Here is a 13,545-nt window from a genome sequence, read left to right as displayed (position 1 = left end):
AACTACCTTTGATTTCTCAAATGTGTAAACATATGAAAGGAATTGTTGGCTTGTTGCCTTCTTTCTGTGAAAAGTTCCATTGGGAATATATTTTTTAAACAGACTATTTTCTTCCCTCTACACAACTTTGCCTTTGCAGCATTTAGTTTTCTGTCATATATGGCAAAGCTGATAATCAAGCCTGCCCTCTAGTGACAAAATATAGTATTGCTTACAGAGCATTCTCTGAGGAATAGGCAAAACATAGATATTGTTAATCATATTCATCAGTATTTCAGTCATGATTATAGCTAATATCTTGCCCTGAATTTCCATTTATAAGCAAGTATTTTTTGTGTGGAATGCCATGTTGGTACTGAGTAGTTTGCTAGTCTTTGCAGTTTTCATTAATAGGGCTGTCATTCATTTGACTGACAGTTACCAAGTAGGTTTAAGTGTGCTGTTGAGGATGTCTTGCCTAGTGATAGTAGCAGTGCTTTGCAGTTGACAAAGCACTTCACCAGTCACATAGCATCTGATAAGTAAACTTTTGAGACAGATGAGGAAACAGAAGCTTGTTAAATATTCCTGAGGCAACATTATATTAGAGTTGGAATGTCATCTGGCCCAGCCTTCTTCCTGATGCCTATAGAAATCCATTCTGGAACAAAGATGTTTGGTATCTTTAAATATTTCTTAATTTCTTTTAATTTTATATCTTCTTTCTCTCTGGAGGAGTAATTAAAGTGATATATGTTTATTCTCTCCCCACTTTAATTTTCTTGAACTTATAGACCCAGAACATTTTGTGAACTTTGAGAAGTGTCTTTCTTCCATGAATAGCTCAGAAGAGATTTGCCTTCTAACTACTTTTGCTCAGATGGCTCAGGCCAGAAGAACCAATGTGGATGAAGACTTCATAAAAATTATTGTTCTGGAGATATATGAGGTTAGAATATTAAGTTTTAGAAATCAGCTAAAAACATTTTCTTTTGGATTGTCCATCCAGTGATTCTTTTGTGATTGCTTTAAAAAAAATGTGACAATCTTGTATTGTCTGCACTTGTGGAAGGAGATCATCTCTAAGGAGTACCGAAAATGGGAATCACACCCATTCCATTTCCCCCTGCTATCTCTTGTCATTTGATGTATGAGTTTTGGTAAGGAACACACAGTCTGGCACTGCCTGACATTTGTAGTTTCTATACTTTTCTCTCCCCCTGCCCCGGACCTGCCCCCCTCATTTCTACTCCTCTGACCCTGCGAGGAACATGGAAACCTGGCTTCCCAGCCAATTTAAATGAGATGGTGGAAATAGTACTGAACCTAGAGTTAAACGATCTGGCTTTGTTTTAGCTCTGCTGCTCATTGTCTGTCTCACATCATGAAAGACGCCTTACCTCTCTGGGCTTCAGTTTCTTCTTCTGTAAAATGATAGGCTGGGATGAGATCCTCGCTTTCTTCACTTTTTCGCTGAGCCATCCCTAACGGTGGAAGAGAGTGAACTTTGGACCCCATGAGTTGAGGGACATAACTCACATGGTTACCAAAACATTATTTGGAGTTTTATATATATATATTTTTTAAATACACATTTTCACTGTAGGCTGTCATTTATCTGTTTATCTTCGTAAAAAAATTTCCTCCCAATTTAAGTAAAATTATGTTTGAAGATTTATTATCATCCCCCTCAATACTCCAGTTTGAGAATGACAGAACTGGGTAATCTAAAGTTCTTTACCAGGATCAGATATCCTATTAAGCTGTTCCTATTCTTGTACTTTGTAACCATGCATGAGAGTAAGGCCTAGATGGATCTGGAATTCCAAACTATCTTCATTGTCTGTAAAAACTGAGAGGAGGATGTATATTTTCACGTATGTTGAATGGCGTTCTCAAGATCCATTGCTAAAGTAATATTTATGCTCTTGAGAGATATTTCAAGTGTGTTGACCAGTCCTCACAGTAAAAACTACATTCTGATCCTCTGTGTGTGTGTGTGTGTGCACATGTGAAGTTGAAGCAATACTTAATCTTACCGTGATGCACTCTCTTATTTTTCTGTTCCCTTCCATTGTATTAAAAACAAAAACTGCTGGCCATTGGCATGATTGGATTGTAACCTGTAGTTCCGAACCCATTGTTTAAGAAGAGTTTGTAAACATTGATATTTTAGAAGCTCTTGTAATTGAGGATCTCACTTTTTTTTTTTTTAGAGAGAGTAGATATTTCCATGAAATGCATTCTGATTTTCATCATGTTATTGGTTTCCTCAAATTTAGAAAAGTTTTAGTATGGAGGGATTACTTAATTGCTCTGAGGACTCTGGGAGTGCTTTCTGAATCCAGCACTTAAAGTCATTGTCGAACAGTTGCTTTTCCCCTCCATGCCCTCTTCCCCCACCTTCCAGGCAGTCTGCTCTCTGAAGTTGTGCTCTCTGAAGTTTTGACATCTTTTTGTACATGGTGTGAGCCAAGGCTTCATCTGAGATTCTTTCTACTTTACTTGAAAACCTCCTAAATAAAGTATGGAAAGGTTTTTTAATTGATAAATTGGTATTAAAAATGCCATCTTCACCCCCTCCTCCTTTAGGTATCTTATGTCACCCTGTCCACCAGAGAAACTTTTTCGAAGGTTGGTCGAGAGCTTTTAGGGGCCATCACAGCTGTTCACCCTGAGATAATTTCTGTCCTTCTGGATAGAGTTCAAGACACCATTGACCAGGTTGGAATGGTAAGAACACTGATTTTGTTTGTTTTGTTTCCGTTTTTTTTGTTGTTTGTTTGTTCATTTAAACCCTAGAGTATTGGAGCAGTGGGAAAAATAGTAAGGTCGTTGGGATGACTGAGTCACACGGGCACAACAGGGTGAAGAAAACATTTATTGTGTCTCAGGTTCACTGTGCCTGCTTGGGGTTGGCCACTGCTTATAAAAAACTGTGGGTTGTTTCTCTTAATCTCCTCAAAGTGACTTTCCCACCTCCTTCAGTAACAGGTTTGTACTTGAAGTATAGCTTATAATTAATTCATAGTTTTTATTTCATAATTTTGTTTTGCCTTCATAATTCTTATGTTTTTTTCTTGGAAGAAACAACTCTGATTTAGAAAGAAGCCTTGCTTTAAATCAATCAAAAACAAAATTAGAAGTGATTTAAGTTGAGCTGGATGTATATCGTTTAGTTCTGTCATTTGTCACAATCCCTTTTGTAATCTTTGTGTAGTTTTTAAAAACAGCTTTATTGTGATATAATTCACATACCATACAATTCATCTCTTTAAAGTATACAAGTCAGTGGTTTTTAGTATATTCACATATATGTGTAACTATCACCACAGTTATTTTTAGAACATTTTCATCACCTTAGAAAGAAACCACATACCATTTAGCTGTCAGACTTCCATCCCTTCCAGCCCTGAGCAACCACAGTCTACTTTGTCTCTATAGATTTACCTATTCTGGACATTTTATATAACTGGAATCACAAAATATGTGGTCATTTGTGACTGGCTTCTTTCACTTAGCATAATGTTTTCCAGGTTCATCCACGGCCAAATAGTACTGTATGAGTGTATCATTTTAAAAAACATACATTTACCGAAGATTTTCTTCATCATCTATAATAAGGCTGTAATGAATGAATTTTTCTGACGGCAGGTGGTCATGTGTCATAACTTCAGGAGGAAAGTTTGAAGTTATAGTGTCTTTCTCTGGGCTTATGTTTGCACAGGGCCTTTCCATCTTATAGTCACTGCATCATCCCTGTAGGATAGATGACTGATAACTACTAATACTTCATCACATTCATGAGTGAGCAGATTCAGTGACAGATTGGTTTATGAGACATATTTTTTTCTAAATGAAGAATACATGATATATAATGCTTTACTTGGCAAAGTATATATATATTTTTGCATTAAAAGAAATTTAATTGTGGTAAATTATACACAACATGAAACACACGGTATTAACCATTTTTCAGTTAAATGACATTAAGTACACTCACATTGTTTTGTTACCTACCATCACCACCATCCATCCACAGAACTCTTTCATCTTGTAAAACTGAAGCTCTGTACCCATTAAAAACTAACTCCCCATTCCCTCCCAGCTCCTGGCAGCCAGTACTCTACTTTCTGTCTCTTTGAGTTTGACTACTCTAGGTACCTCATAGAAGCGGAATCATGCAGTATTTGTTCCTTTCTGTATGGCTTATTTCACTTAGTATTATGACCTCAAGGTTCATGCATGTTATAACATGTGTCAGAATTTCTTCCCTTTTTAAGCCTGAATAATATTCTATTGTATGTATATACCACATTTTGTTTATCCATTCATCTACTGATGGAACTTGGGTTGCTTCTATCTTTTCCCTATTTGAATTATGCTGCAATGAACATGAGTGTACAAATGTCTCTTTGAGACTCTGCTTTAAATTCTTTTGGGTATGTACTCAGAAGTAGAATTGCTGGTTCATATGTTAATTCTATTTTTAATTTTTTGAGGAAACACCATACTGTTTTCCATAGCAGCGGTACATGGTACTTTTTCTATTTAAGTAAACATTGTATCCCAGTGGGATACAATTATATTGAGGTGAAGGGGTTTTCATTTGCAAACAGCAAGTTTTTGGTTGCTCCTTTTTTAGTGATCATCTAATGGAATGATTTCCAAAGAAGTCTACAGTGGGTCATATGATTCTTTCAGTTTGATTGAGTTCATGACCTTTTTCTGACAAGTGTTTTTCTGGGTTTGGCCACACTTACATTTTTAATTAGGTCATAATACTTTTAGTAATAAATTGTGCCCAGAAATATTCTTAACAGTGAGTGTACAAATTAGAACCATAATGTTTTTTAGAGCACATCTTTTAAAAGATGCCCCCACTCTCTGTTTAAATATATGGTTCCTTTGTGTTCTGTGAACTTGCTGACATTTTTGGAGGAACTTATTCAAGCCCCCTTGCCTTCAGATGAACAAGATGGCTTTGAATATTTTTGCTTTGACCTTGGGCTAGTCTGAAATCAGTTCCTAGCTCCAGAGCCTGGGAATGAGCTGTGGCTGTGGACCTAAATATTCATTGACACACCTGGGGTGTGTCTGAAGGTAACTTTTTCTGGAGGCCCAGCAGGAGAGGAACAATCCTTTGTGCTATATGTAGATGTGTGGGTATTGCTCTGGGTTAGGAATAGTTGTTGATAAGGACCAAGCCTTTGGGGACATCTCAAAGGAAAGAACTCAGATAAGTTTTGATGACAACCTGCAAATGGATAACATATTTTCCTATTGGTCTTTTTTATAATTTGAAACATGGGTTCACTTCAGAGGACATTCTACTTTTGTTAGTGAAATTCATGCATCTTCCTAACATCCTCTTCAGGTAAAATTAGTGATCTTCTGACTTTCAGTGAAAGCATAAATATATTTTAAAATACACTCTTTAAATTCTGTTTTGTTGGGAATTCTTATTAGGATTCTTTCTTTTTAATCATTTCTTTTTTTGCCTTATTGAATGCACTAGGCTTTTCATTACAGTATGGAATAGAGTTAGTAAAAGTGGACATCCTTGTCTTGTTCTTTATCATAGTAGAAAGGGTTCCAAAGTTCACCATTAAGTATAATGCTAGCTGTAGGTTTTTCATTTATACTCTCTGGTAGGCTGAGAAATTTCTACTTCCAGTTTGCTGAATTTTTTTTTTTTCATGAATGGGTATTTACTTGTTTTTTCTTCATCCATTGAGGTGGTCATATGATTTTTATCCTTTTTTCTGTTAATGTGGTGAATTACATTGACTGGTTTTCACATGTTGAACCATCATTGTTTCCTGAAATAAAAACCACTTGATCATGATATATTATTCTTTTTATGTATTGTTAGGTTCAATTTGATAATATTTTTTCTTGAGGGTTTTTGCATATATATTCATGACAGATATTGATCTGTAATTTTATTTTCTTGTTATATCTTTGTTAGGTTTTGGATTTAGGGTCATGTTGGCCTTGTAACATGAGTTGGGAAGCATTTCCTCCTCTTCTGTTTTTGAAAGAATTTTTGTAAGATTGCTATAATTCTTCCTTGAATGTTTGATAGAGTTTACCAGTGAAAACATATGGGCCTAGGGTTTTCTTTGTGTTTTGATAACGAATTCAAAATTTTAAACAGATACAGATTTTTATTTTTTTCTGAGTCAGTTGGTTAAGTTATGTTTTTTTTTTTAAAAACATCTTTATTGGAGTATAATTGCCTTACAATGGTGTGTTAGTTTCTGCTTTATAACAAAGTGAATCAGCTATACATATACATATATTTATGTTTTTAAAGGGATTTTTGCATTTCATCTAACTAGTTGAATTTACTGGCAAAGAGTTTTTGTAATGTTCCCTTTTTAATGTCCCTGAGATCTTTCTTGGTAGCTTCACTTTTATTCTTGATGTGTAGATATATGCTATACCGTTATTTATTTATTTTTTTTGCGGTACGCGGGCCTTTCACTGTTGTGGCCTCTCCCGTTGCGGAGCACAGGCTCCGGACGCGCAGGCTCAGCGGCCATGGCTCACGGGCCCAGCCGCTCTGCGGCATGTGGGATATTCCCAGACCGGGGCACGAACCCGTATCCCCTGCGTCGGCAGGCAGACTCAACCACTGCGCCATCAGGGAAGCCCCTATACCATTATTTTGTGTAGCTGGGGATAGTTGGTTTTCTGGACAGATCTCATTGCTATACTCATTGTTCTAGTACCATTATTTTGTTCTTTTTGTCAGATGCTTACAGGCTAAAGAAGTATTTTTCTATTTGTTAGATTGCTAGTTTACTATTTTATTCAGCATATTCAAGACCTTTATTAACAAATCCTTCTGAAAATTTAGCTAACTGCACACACACACTACACATGCAAAGGAAAGAAAGGATCTTTTTAAAATGCATTCGTTCTACTCGTCTTTCAAATTTTTTTTCCCGTTCTTTCAAATTTTGTTTTGCCTCCAATTTGGAGTAGTGCAGGAACCTAAAAAATGCTTGGTTATATGTTCTAGAGCTGAATTGTCCAATACAGTAACCACCAAGCATATGTGACTATAGACCCTTGTAATGTGGCTCATCCAAATTATGATGTGCTGGAAGTGTAAAATACTCACTGGGTTTCCAAGGCTTAGTATGAACAAGAATAATGTATCTCAGTAATCTTTTGTGATGACTACATGTTGGAATACTGTTTTGGACATACTGGATTGAATGATATATATTGTTAAAATTAATTTTACCTGTTTCTTTTGACTTTTAAAAATGGCTATTAGAAAAATAAAAATTACATGTGTGGCTTGCATTAGATTTCCATTGGACAGCATTATTCTAGACATTATTTATGAACTGCTCTTCTGATTAGTCTTACTTAAACCAAACTGTATTAAGTGAACCCAGATTTATCTTAATTTGCACATGGATATGTTATTTAAAAGTGGTGCTATGGACTTTTTGTACAGGATTTTAAAAAGCTTTTATTATATAATCTTTCAAATATATAAAAAGTAGAGAACAATATAATGAATTGCTATGTACCTCTCATCCAGTTTCAACAAATACCAACTCTTGGTTGATCTTGTTTCATCTTTACCCCCATCCACTCCTTGTATCTTCTTCCTAGAATGCTTTTTTTCTCCTAGAATGCTTTGAAGCTAATAGAAATAATTTTTTAAATGATGTAGAAGAAATAATTATTTAAAGTGCTAAGTCTTTTTGTAAAATGAATGACTTTCCACTGATTTATCATGACTTTAAATTTGGATCTTACTATGGTGATTTTTTTTAATGTAAGTGTACCAGTTTACATACGAAAAAAAGCTTGACCTTTACAAAGGATTGCAAAATGTGCTTTTGGTGTATCATTAGTTTTAATATTCATTTGATTTGGTTGTTCATTTCACTGTCTAAAAAACAAAACCCCACTTCCTTTTGGAGAAAAATTTTGTAAGCACTTTAATGATATAGTATTGTAGTAATACAGGATTGTCCTTAAGTCTTGATTTCAATTATTATCATTTTCTTTTAAATAAGGTTTCTTTATACTTGTTTAAAGAACTACCTTTGTATCTTTGGCGACCTTCTGCCTCCGAGATAGCTGTGATTCGGGATTGGTTATTCAATTATAACCTGACAACGGTGAAGAATAAATTGGCCTGTGTTATTCTAGAAGGACTAAATTGGGGATTTGGTGAACAGGTATGTATTAAAACCGTTCCCTAGAGACTGGAGGGTCCACACACATCAGTTTCAAAGAAACATTTTCTCAAAACATTAACATTTTTGAGTATCATTTGCAAGGTCTGCAAATTCTTTTAGCTGCATCAGAGTTTAGGATCTTCTCTAATTAGTTCTGTTTTGCAGAGTGAGCATCCTGTAAGTGAAGATAAATTGCTCCACACTGAAAATTCTTCCCTTTTTCCTTGGATCATTTGTTTCTGTTGTTTTATTTCTGGATATTTACTGCAGTTCCTCCTAATTGCCACTCTTACCTCTGGTCCTTTTTCCTTGTACATTTTGTATTGTGTATCATTGTCAGACTTGTCTTCCGAAACACTGTGTACTGGTTAAGAGCCTGAGCTCTGAGCCAGCCTGCCTGGGTTCTGATCCCAGCTCTGCCACCTCCTGGCTGTGTGACCCTGAGCAAGCTTCCTGAACTCTCTAGGCCTCAGCTGCTCATTTGTAAGCATTCACATGAACAGGCTTACCTCAGAGGGCTGTTGTAAGGTTTCAGCAAGCTAGGACATGTAAAACATTGAGGACAGTTCTAGGCACATGTTAAGGTCTTAGTGGTGGTAGTTTTTTTCATAATAGTTTATTGTTATTAAGAGTTTGCTACCTATCATATGTCTCCAAAGATGCAATATCAAGGCATTTTGACTGTTAAGATCTTTCTGCCTTCTTACCCTAAGCCTTATTAGTTAGCTTCTTGATCAAAATATTTAAACATTTTAAAGGGAAAATGGAAGAGAACTCAGCCCTCTCTATCTGCCAGCTTTTGTTTTGAGCGAGTCATCTAGTCCTCTCAGGCGTCTTGTGTGCTTGGCGTGAACATGACCCCTGTTGTACAGATGAGGAAACTGAAACCAGGGAGCTTTTCCTCCAGGGTGTCCCTGACCACCTGGTCTGCTCATGGGCTCATCGGGGTCTTTTCTCACTCAAGTGCTGGTGGGTGAGAGCTGCAGGGGGCTCTTCTCCGCCTTCGCCTTCTCTGACTTGTGAACAGAAGCCCCAGCCCCCCTCTTCCAGAGAGCTGCATGCACAGTCTCCTCGAGTGTCTCCTCGTTCATTTAAAGTAGGAACTCTTTTTTTTAATAAATTTATTTATTTTGGGCTGCCTTTGGTCTTCGTTGCTGTGCACGGGCTTTCTCTAGTTGTGGCGAGCGGGGGCTACTCTTCATTGCTGTGCGCAGGCTTCTCATTGCAGTGGCTTCTCTTGTTGCGGAGCACGGGCTCTAGGCATGCGGGCTTCAGTAGTTGTGACACACAGGCTCAGTAGTTGTGGCACGTGGGCTCTAGAGCGCAGGCTCGGTAGTTGTGGCACACGGGCTTAGTTGCTCCGCGGCATGTGGGATCTTCCCAGACCAGGGCTCGAACCCGTATCCCCTGCGTTGGCAGGCGTATTCTTAACCACTGCGCCACCAGGGAAGCCCTCTCCTTGTTCTTTTGTTAGCGTTCGGAAAGTGCTCTTCTCTCGGAGGCTTAGGGAATGTATTTCTTCAGGCTGTAAAGGAAGATTGGGTGGGAAATTTGGTAGGCAACTTCAAGCCCCTGAAGGAGTATTTTACCTGTGCTGTTGAGTATTTTTTTTATTTTCACTGATGACAGAACAAGAAAAGGGAATGTAGACTTAAATTATTAAGTATCTTTCTGTTTAGTTAATAATAATTCAGCATCTTCCTGGTTCTTAACAATGCCCTTAAACTTGTAACCCAAAGTATTTATGGAGATTTTAGGGTGGGGGTTGGGGGTTGCATTCAAAGATACCTTTTATGACTGGGATTGGGGATGACTCGGGCTCACACCTAACTGGTGCAGTGTAGTGGTTCTTTAAAGATTTCAATTCTTTTTCCTATTGTCATTTTATAATTTCATTGTTAGGGGGTGTGAGCTTTGGAAAATTAAACTTCTGCATCCAAGGTTCTTTTTTACTATCCTGACTAATCTTTTAGTTCAAAGGTATAACCAAAAAAATTCAAGATGACATGTTTGTGATGATTTTTCTCTTTAAAAGGGGACTCTTCATCTGGATCAAGCAGTCCATGCTGAAGTAGCTTTAATGATTCTTGAGGCGTACCAGAAGTACCTTGCACAGAAGCCGTATGCTGGGTTTCTTTCTGAAAGTATGAAGCAGGTATTTCCTTCTTTTATGTATTGAGGACGTAAACCTTTATTATAAATGACCTGGGTGGATAAAGTTACAATATTTACCCTTAGGTTTCCTAAGAACATTTCTGGCAATTTAAGATATTGAAATTGAGTTCTATGGTTGGAGAAAGATTTTTCTTTAAGAAGTAGCCTCCATATGACCATTTTAGTATTATGGAATTTGAGTTGAGCTACAGCGGTGTGCTGGTGCTGGCTCATACCGGCTTGGAGAACTGATTGTTACATTTTTAGGAACTTTGCAGGTCTGATTGTTAACCTGCTGGTGGCTTGCAATTGACCATGGTGGGAGTTTTTATGCTACCAAAGTGGGCAAACCCTTATAAATCGGCCTCTATGCTCCAACTCGTTGTTAAATTTTTTTACCAGCACAAGATTTGTTGCATACCAACTTTTGTAAACACTGAGTACCAGTAAGCATTATGTCCTTTCTTTTCTTTTTTTTTTTTGGTACGCCGGCCTCTCACTGTTGTGGCCTCTCCACCTCTCCCGTTGCGGAGCACAGGCTCTGGACATGCAGGCTCAGCAGCCATGGCTCACGGGCCCAGCCGCTCCGCGCCATGTGGGATCTTCCCGGATCGGGGCATGAGCCCGTGTCCCCTGCATCGGCAGGCGGACTCACAACCACTGTGCCACCAGGGAGGCCCTATGTTCTTTCTTTTGATGGCATTGTTGATCACAAAAAGAGATGGGTGGGTGAGCTTACTGATTTAATGTGTATGTGACTAATGTGGTTTAAAATAAATGTTTTAGGTTTCATATTTGGCCAGTATTGTTCGATATGGAGAGACACCTGAGACCTCATTTAACCAATGGGCCTGGAACTTGATCTTGAGGTTAAAACTGCACAAAAATGATTATGGAATACAGCAGAATTGTGCAACTCTTCTGTTCTCCAGCACTGTGCCTGAAGTGACAGAGTCACCCACGTTTCATCCTCTCTTGAAGGCTGTTAAGGCGGGCATGCCCATTGGCTGTTATCTGGCCTTAGCTATGACGGCTGTGGGCCACAGGTACAGTGTTTGTGTTGAACTTCTAGGGTTGCTGAACCTTGTAGTCAGTGATTCTGGAATCTTATCTTTCACATCCCAAGGTCTGAGGCCTCCATCAAATCTATCTAGGGGTAATCAGGGCCAAATAATAAGCCTCGATTAATAGCTTATCATGGGGAAGTGCTGCCTAAATTCATATAACATGGATTTGTAACAGAAAATCCCCTTGTTGCATTATCAAGAGAGTTATACCTATCATCCAGTGTGGAACTTTTATGTCAACAGTAGACAGAGTCTCTTCCTCAGAATAGTGATCAAATAAAAATAATTGGTCACTTGTACCGAATTTTGTTCAAAGTGATGGCAGCCCAACCCAGCCTTCCCAGGTATAAAGGAAGCTAACCCTAAACCTACCCAAGGGGATGAAATGCCTTATCATGTCAAGTGCCTCTCTTGTATGAGCCCATAGCTGTGTCTGTTTCTTCCATTGTAGCATTTATCACACTATAATGTAGTTGTCTGTTTAATTTTATTGGAGACATTCTATGAGGTTAGGACTCAGGAACCATATTTGTCTTGTGGTATTTTATCCCTAGTGATGAAGACTGAATCTGGTGCGGTCAGTAACTGAATGCATGAATTCTCAGTTGGTTAAAAATCCTTTTCATTAAGGATCATTTTCCTACAATATATTAATTTTATTTAGCCTATCCAGTTTTCTTAAACATCTTTGGCCGATACTTTCTGATTCTTGTGTTTTAGATTCACTGTAACACCTTTTTAGCAACCTGATTTAAACATCTTCTTCCACATTCAGTATATTTTCAGTGGGATGCCAGTTGTCCTATGAGCTATTAGTGTTCAGCCTGTGCTGTGAAATAGGAGAGGTATGGAATTGTTAGATAGCTGTCCTCAGGTTGTTGACAGCTTAGTGGACATGGGAGACATAAAACAATTGGCAGTACTGAAGAATATAATCATGGGCTGGATGATATGAATAGAGCTCTGGTTCTTAATCCTAACCACCATTTAGAATCACTTTGCAGTGATTCTAAAACTACCAATACAGGGAAGAGAGTGAGAATCCTGATCTAACTGATCTAGGGGCCAGTTCTCCAGGTGATTCTAATGTACAGCCTAGATTGGAACCTCTCAAGAGTATGGGCAGAAAGAATTTAAAGTAAGGAGAGATCACTAGAGCAGGATACCCTCATGGAGGAGCTAAGCTTTGGAGAGGAGTCTTTTTTTTTTTTTCCTGTGGTACATGGGCCTCTCACTGTTGTGGCCTCTCCTGTTGTGGAGCACAGGCTCCGGACGCACAGGCTCAGCAGCCATGGCTCACGGGCCTAGCCGCTCCGCGGCATGTGGGATCTTCCCGGACCAGGGCACGAACCCGTGTCCCCTGCATCAGCAGGTGGACTTTCAACCACTGCGCCACCAGGGAAGCCCAGGAGTCTTATTAATTAGAGATGTCCTGGGCTAAGGAGCAGAGTAGTGACTCTTACCTTCCCCAGGTGATCAGTGCCCACGGTGTTGAAGATTCTGCCCAAGGGCCGCCCACCCCTGCCCTGCAGCACCTGTGCCTTCTGAGCTGAGTGCTTAAGGTGTAATCGTTTCTCCTCCTCCTTTGGGACTGTGTGTTCCTTAATGGAAGGGACATGGTAGGGGCATTGTCTTGATATCTCCAGAACTTGTACTTGGTAGGTATTTCTTTTTTTTTCCTTCCAGTTTTATTGAGATATAATTGACATACAGCACTGTATAAATTTAAGGTGTATGGCATAATGATTTGACTTACATATATCATGAAATATATAGTTTAGTGAACATCCATCATCTCATACAGATGCAAAATTAAAGAAATAGGAAGAATAGGGAGGATGGGAAGGAAGCTCAAGAGGAAGAGAATATGGGTATATATGTATGGCTGATTCACTTTGTTATACAGCAGAAATTAACACAGTATTATGAAGCAATTATACTCCAATAAAGATCTATTAAAAAAAAAGAAATAGGAAAGATATTTTTTTTTCTTGTGATGAGAACATTTGGGATTTACTCTCTTAACAACTTTTATATATAATGTACACCAGTGTTAATTATGTTATCATGTACATTACAGTATATCCCTAGTATTTATTTATCTGATAACTGGAAGATTGTACCTTTTGAAC

At 38.2% G+C, this 13,545-nt stretch overlaps 1 protein-coding gene across 2 annotated transcripts in view; it reads left to right on the top strand.

Annotated features, from left to right (window-relative positions):
- The window catches only part of EPG5 (ectopic P-granules 5 autophagy tethering factor), a 123,291-nt gene that overhangs the window by 31,316 nt on the left and 78,430 nt on the right, over positions 1-13,545 (top strand). For both annotated transcript variants that reach the window (XM_024734679.1, XM_024734678.1), the window contains exons 12-16: positions 774-928; positions 2,572-2,712; positions 8,028-8,192; positions 10,228-10,347; positions 11,133-11,392. In XM_024734679.1, coding sequence (XP_024590447.1) covers positions 774-928; positions 2,572-2,712; positions 8,028-8,192; positions 10,228-10,347; positions 11,133-11,392 — 841 coding nt within the window. The remainder of the gene's footprint in view (positions 1-773; positions 929-2,571; positions 2,713-8,027; positions 8,193-10,227; positions 10,348-11,132; positions 11,393-13,545) is intronic.

The sequence above is a fragment of the Neophocaena asiaeorientalis genome, unplaced genomic scaffold (genome assembly GCF_003031525.2).
Source record: "Neophocaena asiaeorientalis asiaeorientalis breed wild unplaced genomic scaffold, Neophocaena_asiaeorientalis_V1.1 scaffold322, whole genome shotgun sequence".
NCBI lineage: Eukaryota > Metazoa > Chordata > Mammalia > Artiodactyla > Phocoenidae > Neophocaena > Neophocaena asiaeorientalis.
The sequence above is the reverse complement of the archived record's forward strand: the minus strand, read 5'-3'. Positions and strand labels throughout refer to the sequence as shown.